The 10190-nt window shown below is 36.7% G+C and overlaps 1 protein-coding gene across 1 annotated transcript; it reads left to right on the top strand.

Moving 5' to 3' along the window:
• Positions 1-4452: 4452 nt before the first annotated feature.
• On the top strand, positions 4453-9063 carry LOC134655477 (UDP-glycosyltransferase UGT4-like). Its single transcript, XM_063510944.1, has 4 exons — positions 4453-5289; positions 5422-5644; positions 6083-6302; positions 8781-9063. The coding sequence occupies exons 1-4, from the start codon at positions 4459-4461 to the stop codon at positions 9061-9063; spliced, it is 1557 nt and encodes a 518-aa protein (XP_063367014.1). The 5' UTR covers positions 4453-4458.
• The last annotated feature ends 1127 nt before the right edge of the window (positions 9064-10190 follow it).

The following is a 10190-nucleotide window of genomic DNA, read 5'->3' on the forward strand; positions in this document are numbered from 1 at the left end:
GAACAACCCCTGGAATGCCCCTTTACGTATCCTATACCTATGTCAACCAAGTGAGTGATTCAACCGTTCCCAATATTGCAAATGTACCTAAGTAAACATACCGAAGCGAAAAAGTTGTACTGCAATAGGAACGAACAGTCGAAAACCAGTTTACCGCTCTGAGTTCTCGTCTCCGGGCACATTGGAGTTATTCTAAACTATAGCAAAGGAAGTGTTTGCGATTGAGGACCAATAAATCTCTCTTATAAATATTTAAAGTACAATTAGAATCTTAATTATATCCCACGTCTAACTGAGAGACATTCAATCAATAGGGATGTTGACAATTTTTTGGAACTGGTTTCATTTTGTAGATAGACACGTAATAATTACAGAAAAAAATATTTAAAAAAAATATTCATTAATTTTGAATAAACAAACATGTATAATAAGTTTCGTGTTTAAATTTCGCGCCTAAACCAATGATCTTTTATACAAGATACGTCATACACGTTCCAAAATTGAAGCACTCACCTTGTGACAAATTGGACACTTTGTCTCAGTCTGCCTGACGCAAGCGAGAGGTGAACAACTGTACACTGGCTAATACGATTCCACAAATAACGTAAACTATGCACCAAAATGCCGACCTGCATTATGTTAAAATGTTCAAATTATCCGCAAAAGCGCAAACAAATTGACGGCGTCCCATATCACTCGTAATTAAAAGCTATTATAATCCGTTTTTCTTCGGTTTATGAAATAAACCGTACGCCATTTTCGGCCGTCTGAAAGAAAGAGACAAGATTATGTTCTTTTCATCAAGAGCGACAAGGACGCGCCAACTGCTCGTACATAGATTACCATATCAGACATGTCACGGTAAGTTGTATTCAGAGGTTGGTGCTTATCGTACAAATAAGATAAATACATAATACATTTCAACTGAAATATTAAGGTTTTTTACTTGAACAATTTTTTTCTTGTAATTAGTACAACAATTGGCAAATTAGAGATTATTATTGAGCATATTATTGCCCGGGTCGTGTCAAATAAGAAAATAGTCTCAATGTGTACAATAGATATTAGTCTCAATGTGTAATTAGGTATTCTATAGGTATTATATTCAGAAAAACAAACTAAATGTGAAAACTCTTAACTTCGGTAGCGAGTAGGTACATTAAGTACTACATATAACTGCACTAAAATTATTTGTACCTTCTGTCAAAAATCTTATCTATGATTTATTTTTCATAATAAGTTTTACGTTTCGCGCCGATTATCGAAGAAGCGTGATCAAGCTCTTTCTTTTAGAATTCAACGCGCAAGTGACAAAAACACTAGCCGTCTTTTTTTTTTTACTTAGGTAGTCTTTTAATTGTGCCGTCTCTTTTACGCGTTTTGCGTATGAAGTTGTAAACAAATTGTAAGTAATGCTGCAACGTCACGTTGGAAGCATTTTTTACGCTTGTTATATTAGGGTATGGCTCATCTTCTCATCTTGTATAAAAAATCATTGGCCTAAACCAATGATCAGATCATTGGCCTAAACGCTCCAAACTGTCACGTGACCTTGATGACGTAACGGCGTTTTAAACAAACTGCTGTCAGTGCCACAACAAGAGTTAGCGAATTCCAAGCGATTTTTTTAAATTCCTCACTGTAAACAAACGTGACAGTCTGACAATTTTTTTTAAATCCTTAACACACTACCGAATCGGACAGCGACCTTCTTTCTCGGTCTAACTTATAGCTGCGTCCTTAACGCACCACCTTACACACTATCGATTCGTGCGCCGCACCGCACCAAGATCGCGTTTCGGTACGATAATCTGTAGACACTTAGGCAGGTTTTATAACTTGTCTTTGGTGATTCCACTGTGATTACGTCACGCGCTCCGATTGGCGTTTGCAGTCACGTGATACTGGGCATTATTTTAAATACTTTTGATTATTTTTAATTAATTTATTACGCATATTTACACTTGCAAAATATGATTTTCCGCGTTCTAATATTCCCTGCTATGGTAAAAACATAACATGATATATATTCGCGATTCATGTCAACATCCCTATTATTGCTTTTGAGCTCTACTTACTATATTTATGTATTTATGAACTAATTCATATTAAGGATTCCCCCCTTTCCTAAAATGTGTTTAAAACAAATTGACAAATTGTATGAAACTGTTTTTCCGGGCAACCTACGAAAACAAACGCTTTCAGTCAGTTATATTTGTGTTATCAGAGGGCCTACCGCGAACCACGTTCGACGTGTTGCCTCTCTGTCGCACTTGTGAATTCGTACGTAAGTGTGACAGGGAGGCAACACGTCGAACGTGGTTCGCGGTAGGCCCTCTGTCGTGGCATCACCGAATGGGCCCTACGGAAGACCAGCGCTGGCTTTATAGCTAGCATTATGCTGAGTTGGGTCCATTTCGTGATGCACACTTATTACTCTTCTGTTCTTGCTGTTGTTGTCTGTACATGTTCGTACATGTTTTGCGAACGTCACGAATAAAAATCTTTTATCTTTTATCTCTATCTTTATATTTAAAAAATTACACAAATGTATTTCGTCAGTATTTTGTTGTATATTCAGAAACGCTGAACGTGGGAAAACCATTTACCAAGAAAACCTACTAGAGACAAACCAAAGAAAGTCTGCAGCGCTAGATTAAAAGTAGTTTTTAAAAATCAGTATGCGACAACACCACAGAAAATGGATTAAATAGTCTTGATACTTGTGAAATTTCTACCATATTTACCGTCTATGAAAAAATTAAGCTGTATGCACAGCTTAATTTTTATGGTAAAATAAATTTCATTCCAACAATAGATGTCACTATTAATATGTAGACATATACTAATATTGATAAATAATATTGGGAGAATGTGACATTTGGCTTCATCAAAATTAATAAGCTTTTGTAATATCCGCGACGGCGGTAAATAGGTACAGAGGGCCTACCGCGAACACCGAAGTTCTCAATATGCGAGCATCTTTCTCTTTTACTCCCATTAAGGCGTAATTAGATTGACAGAGAAATTGCCCGCAATTTGCGAACTAAAGTTTTCGGAAAAACGAAATAAACCATTAAGAGCCAACAGGAGCTACTATTTGAATATTTTAGGTAAATATACCCGTCTCGCTAACGGAAGCGGCTCCTAAAACTAGTGCGATAAGGACAAGGCGAAAAATCCTGCGTAAAAATATCAAAAATCGAGGTTTCGTACTCGACTGTTTCCTCCTCCAAAACTTAACCAATCGTAACCAAATTTGGAAATCTAAATGATTATGACATTATCTGTGTCGGACCGTTTTGATTTTGTGACTAATTGATGTCAGTTTTGAATAGCACGCCTCTCATTGCGGCATAGTCAATTAGGCCATTTTGGCCATTTTTGAAGGGCTCTAGCGCCTTAAAAAACAAAAATATCAAAAAAAGCAAAACGGTCCGACACAGATATTAACAATATTAATCTGTGTTGAAAAAATCATTGCTCTACCTTCAAAACCCACGGAGGAAACAGTCGAGTACGTTTGTATGGAGAAATGACCACTCCTGTTGGCTCTTAAAACAATAAACATATATTAAAAATTAATTTTAGCTTTAACTAGTAGGTACCCATGCCGTGAGCATAAGCATGGAGGTTGTGGGTTCGAGCTCAAAACCCGGCTAGTACCAATGAGTTTCTCGAAATGTTAGAGGAAGTTCATAAGTGCCTATACCTATTAGGTGTGTTCAATTTGCTGTGAAACCTTTGTCTAAACCAATATTATATTATCTAAGTAGGTAGTTAGGTACATATGGTAAAGTATTAAGATGTTTCATTCCACTTACCCGTCATCAACTCCAAATTTTGTAAACATTGTCGTTTTTCAGCTTGAATCACCTCGTGCTGACTTTTTACAAGTGTAAAATTATTCGTCATGCGGAAAAGTAACTCCCGCGCGCCGGTTTTGTAAGGTTTCACCATGTTTATTCCGTTCATCATAAAACACAATGAATATTTAAACGATTTTGACAAACATATACCATAGTGCATGACGTTTACTGACTGCTTAAAAACATTGCCATATGTAGTTTTTTAATTCGATGTCAAATTATTGCGCTGCAGACTTTCTTTGGTTTGTCTCTAACTTGTTCATAAGTGTAGAAATTGGTAATATCTAGGTAATGTACAATTTGTACAAACAATGCTTACTACTAAATACACTACTATTGAATAGGGACACCACGACGACGACGTTTGCGTTTCATCGTTCCGTGCCATATCATTAAGTCATTCTCATTGCATGACTTCACGAGATATGTTAAGTAAGTACATTTTTTATAACACAATAATCCTGCCCTTTTCATTTACAACTGATAAGTTTTTATTACATGACATAAAACACTAGTTTAATGTAAACTTCATGTAGGCGAAACATTGTTTGTTTTAGTATACTCTTTTAGTACTTAATAAGACTTCAACATGAATTGTTGTAAATTATTTCTAGTCATAATATTCAGTTTACTTTGCAACGGACAAGCTGCGCGTATACTATCGTTTTTACCAGTGACTGCAATAACTCATAGCATGGTATTTAAACCAATTCATGAAGAACTGCTAAGACGTGGGCATGAAATAGTGGTTGTAACTGCAAACCCATTGTATAAAAATACACAGGCACCTGAAAACCTAACAGAAATAGATATTCATAACGTTTCCTATTCACATGCAAGAGAACATAGAATCACTAGTATTACTAAGGAAGAAACAGACCCAATTCAAAACTTAAGACGTTATTTTGAATTCAGTGCAAACACTTTTGCTAAGCAAATCCAGACGCCAGAAGTACAAAAGCTTCTTGAACACAAAAGCCGATACTTTGACCTTTTATTTTTAGATGCGTCATCTAGAATATCCATTGTTCTAGCATACGTGTTCAATGCTCCAGTTATTGCAGTATGTGCAATAGGTGCAATCGAGAGGCATAACCACAACTTTGGAGTGCCTACGCACCCAATACTCTATCCACAAATGCAAAGACAGAGATTATATGACCTAACTATGTGGGAGAAAATTAAAGAGCTCTTTACTGAAATTGTCATCCACAAAGTAACTAAGGATACAGAAGAACATGACAATCGGGTATTAAAACATTTATTTGGACCTAAAACACCAACTATTGCAGAATTGGATAAAAATATTGATATGCTCTTCTATGGAGAGGTACCAATTTGGGAAGATAATCGACCTATGCCGCCTAATGTAATTTATATTGGAGGTATTAATAAGGTGCCTGAAAAACCACTTCCACAGGTAACGATATCATATTCGTTTCTGAAATGTACTTTGCATAAAAACACGTCGATATGGATATCACAACGCTCTTTTTGCGTAATGTTGATTTTAGAACTAAACAGACCCAATAATACTACTTCGTTATTACAGGACATCAAAACATATTTAGATGAATCTCCAGTAGAAGTTATATACATTAGTTTTGGCACTAATTTTGACCCATTAGATTTGCCGGCGAAAACATTACAAATATTAACTAAAGTTTTTTCAAATATTCCATACAACATATTCTGGAAATGGGATTCGGACGCATTTCCTGTCAGTTCGTCAAATATCAGGACTTTTAAGTGGCTGCCTCAAGCTGATGTCTTACGTAAGTCAAACAAACTCTTTACTGTTACAACGTGATTTTTATCATAGATGGAACGGAGAACAGTTTTCTGAAGAACGCTTAGAGTAAAGAGTAAAGGATTTGTAGTACGGTCGAGTTCACAAGCATCTTTCCAAACCAACGTTCTGAGAAATTTACACGACCTTATTGTCAGTGGCTTAGAGGTGTGTAAAACTATTTTTGGAAAGTTGGTTTTTAAAGATGTTTGGGAAATTGACTGTACAGTCAGAAAAACTGTTAGTTCAGTACCCCTGCATACATTTTTATATGCAAGGGTGCTGAGCTAATAATAGTTTTGCTGACAGATGAGCATCACTTCTTAGATAGCTGATAACACGGGATGTCGGGGTTTTAAAAATTGTTTCTAAACCTATGAAAACTGGTAAATTCTAATAAGACTATATATGACTTAATTTCCAGGCCACCCAAAAGTAAAACTCTTCATTACTCAGGCTGGTCTACGGTCCACAGAAGATGCAATCGAAGCGGGGGTACCCTTGATAGGCATACCTTTATACATGGACCAGTTTTATAACTCCGAGAAATACGTGCGTCACGGTATTGGCATCAAATTGGATAAGGACACACTCACTGAGCAACAGTTGACTGCCGCCATCAACATGATAATGACGAACAAGAGGTAAAATAAGTCCTTGTACCCCCCTATCGGTTTTACGAAGCCATACTGCTTTTTAGGGTTCCGTACCCAAAGGGTAAAAACGGGACCCAATTACTAAGACTCCGCTGTCCGTCTGTCTGTCCGTGTGTCTGTCTGTCTGTCACCAGGCTGTATCTCATGAACCCCATGAAAGCTAGGCAGTTGAAAATTTCACAGCTGATGTATTTTTGTTGCCGCTATAACAACAAACACTAAAAACAGAATATAATCTGGGGGCACGGCAGTGCCCCCGCCAAGTCGAGCAGAACAAAGAGGCACGACCGTACCATCCTTTTCTGGAAGCGATTCAGGCCATTTTCGACGTCCTGTAATTTTGTACTGGCTGAAGCTAGAACCCTGAATTTTCAGTGACATATAGGGCTTAACATGCTTAAGATACATTCTCAAAAACATTAAATCTGAACTTGTAGTTTAAGAATTATTGTACGTCAAAGTTCCTTAGTTTCGACACTGACACACTTATACACTCACCGATCATCATTCTCGATCTCATACTTCTAGCATACCCACAAGTTTCAAATTTTAAACATAAGTAATTTTTAGCTTATCAAGCCATAGAAAACCTAAAAATATTGCAATATCAGTCACGTTTTAAAGATCTAAGAACTGCATAAGTAAGTTTGTAATCCTATATAAATATATGATATTACAAAGTTACTGTTGCAGTTCCTACAAATAGTAGGTAAAGTAAAGGTACACAACGATGTACGGGGTACACTACATAATTCCGAAATATTTAATGCCGAATTTTAGAATATCGAACTTTATTAGTCCGATTTTTAAATGCTCGATCCATCAAAATTCCGACTGTCGTAATTACGAAGGATGAAAATCACGAAGGTACATATTTCCGAATAGCAAAAAAGCCGATTTTTTAAAATTCCGAACCACATAATTCCGAATATAAAAATTCCGATAGTGATAAACACCGAATTTAACATTTTCGATTTTTGAAATCACGAATTCCGAATTGTCATTAATCCGAAATTTTGTATTCCGATTTGACGTGATTCCTATTTTAACTATCCCCATTTTTTAAATTCCGAATTTATCGAGTCGTGTTCCGCATCTGCTCCGGCGCTACGGGCAAAGCAGCCCCTTCGCCCCTGCGTAGCAAATCGCAGGCACAAATGCTCGCCTCCGCAGCTTCGGCCTGCTGGTCGCCTTCGGCGACCAGCCTCAGCCGCTACGGCTCACGTTGTGCTCTGCGCTTTGCTACGGCGGGCGAGGGCTGCTTCCCCTCCGCGCCTCCGGCTTTTTACATACACTCTAGGGGTAGGACAGACAAGACCACGTGGATAGTGGGGTGCACCGATTCGGATTTTCGTTAGTTATACATATAGACTTTTAAGTCTAAGTGCGTTTAAATCTTATTTTGAAAAACACGAATTTCATTATTCCGAGTTTACAAAAGATCGAATTTCTGAATACCGAATTACTTTTTTTCCGATCGGTCAATGATTTTATCGGAATAGACAAATTCGGAAAAAATATTTTCGGATTTTTTTTAAATCGGAACTTTAAGCTTTCGTGCATATGACAATCGGATTTTAAGTTTTCGGTAATAGCATAGTCGTGATTTTCTTCTTTCGTGATTTTCAAAGTCGTAATTTCGATATTTCGGACATATAAATAATCGGCATTATGAAAATCGAGGTTATGAAAGTCGGAAAAACATATTTCGGAATATTTGGGTGTTCCCCGATGTACGATGTGAGTATGAATGAAGATGTGTTTAAATATGATATGTGTAGGTATACATAGTATGGGTATGAGTACCCGAAAAGAAGGACTGTCTACTTAGTCTACAAAAAGAGATGAGATCCCATCAAAAACATTACATGTAAAAAGGTGCCAGTCTCGCACCGCTTTTACTACAAAAAAGTTTTGAGATATAATGTGAAACCAAGTCGGTTATTTTAATCAGTGCCAGGGGGTGTTAAAACCGTATCAATAAGATATCTTTAATTTGTAATACATATAATGACTTAGCAATCGTACATAATGCTTTACTCGTACCGTACTCGTAAATATATGTAATGCTCAAACTGCAATTAGCGCTAGCGTTATGTTCAATTAGAATTATTTTTAATAGGTGTCGATGATCCTTATGTCATTATGCAGCCGTGCGATGGCCAAGTCATTATACGTATTACAAATTAAAGATATCTTATTGATACGGTTTTAACACCCCCTGGCACTGATTAAAATAACCGACTTGGTTTCACATTATATCTCAAAACTTTTTTGTAGTAAAAGCGGTGCGAGACTGGCACCTTTTTACATGTAATGTTTTTGATGGGATAATATTTATTTAGAATATATTTAGGTAAGTGGGGCTCCCATACAACAAACGTGATTTTTATGACGTTTGCGTAATGGTACGGAACCCTTCGTGCGCGAGTCTGACTCGCACCTGGCCAATTTTTTATTTTCCAGCTACGAGCTGAACGTCATTAAGCTCAGAACCATCATCAACGACCAGCCGATGTCTGCGCTGGAGCGCGCGGTGTGGTGGACGGAGCACGTGCTGCGGCACGGCGGCGCGCGCCATCTGCGAGCGCCCGCGGCCGGCATGGGCTGGGCCGAGTACTACGAACTGAATTTACTACTTACAGTCCTGTTTTGTATTTTCGGTGCTATTGTGCTGGTAATACTTTGTATTCATGTGTCAATCAAGCTTATATTTAAGAGCAATAAGCCAAAAGAGAAAGTATATTAAATAAGGTTTGTTATAAATGTTATGATGTTAAATCATGTCTTCTGTTTTCCGGTTTTTGCATTATTTTTTTCTAAATCTTATATTAATTAATAGGTATAGGTACAATGTTTATATGCCTTTCTTTTTATGCCAAAACATTTTAGCGGTTAGCTTTCTCGAGGCATATATTGGGCCCCTATAACATCAACTTTTTGCAACTTGACTTGAGTGACTTTTGTGTAAAATAATGACTGTTATTTTCGTTTCGGCAACCATTTAAAAGATTTTTAATTATTAAAAAAAATGTTGTACCTACAACGAAACTGGGGTAGGCATGTCGCAGTAGCCTAACTTTGAAAGTGTCTCTGTGTAGTGAAGCAACGCAACTCAAGTGCGTCTGAGCCGTAAGCCTGAACAAAGCAGGACTTATAATAGAATCAAGCACTTTCTAGTTTGAGTACACCTACCCTTACCTACTTGTGTAGGCTATATTTTCGTAGCAAAACAAATGTAATGTTAGATTTTTTTTATTTACAGTTCCTAAAGACAATAATTATTCATATAATATTAGACCATTCAATTTTGGAGTTTAACCACAGATTATAATAGTACTTTTTGGTGCAAAAGTGAACCAATAAACAGAGCCATAGGTACGAAGTGCTTGTTAGTTCAATGTTACAGAGGAATGTTACTCTGCACTAACTACAAAACTATATTTCTGATTCACATGGCAACAGTTAAATTGATACCTCAATTATAGAGGCTAAATTCTCATTTTTTTTTAATTGATTGGAAAAAATATAAATGTCTTTTCCAGTTTTTAATCCTATATGATAAAAAAAAAATAGTTTTTTTAGCAAATTTCAAGGAGTACCTTTATTACTTACTAAACCCATGTATTATACTTTTCATTGATATCAAACTTCCCTACATTGTACTGTGTTGTAAATTTTGCACCTAATTGTATAAGTAGCTTTGAGTTTGAATAAGACCACGAGTATTGTGACCCCTGATGCTTGCCTATGCCTAGACGTACCTATGAGTGACGGAGCTTCGAAGTATAGACTGTAATATATAGACAAACAAATTAAATGGATAATTTTTGAATACGTGTTCAAACTAGTTGAAACGTTAAGGTCGTTTAACTA

The sequence above is a fragment of the Cydia amplana genome, chromosome 2 (genome assembly GCF_948474715.1).
Source record: "Cydia amplana chromosome 2, ilCydAmpl1.1, whole genome shotgun sequence".
Taxonomy (NCBI): domain Eukaryota; kingdom Metazoa; phylum Arthropoda; class Insecta; order Lepidoptera; family Tortricidae; genus Cydia; species Cydia amplana.

Coding starts and splice junctions, on each gene's coding strand:
- LOC134655477 (XM_063510944.1), top strand. CDS start 4,459: ATGAATTGTTGTAAATTATTTCTAGTCATAATATTCAGTTTACTTTGC. Junction 5,290..5,421: donor CTGAAAAACCACTTCCACAG/GTAACGATATCA, acceptor TCGTTATTACAG/GACATCAAAACATATTTAGA. Junction 6,303..8,780: donor ATGATAATGACGAACAAGAG/GTAAAATAAGTC, acceptor TTTATTTTCCAG/CTACGAGCTGAACGTCATTA.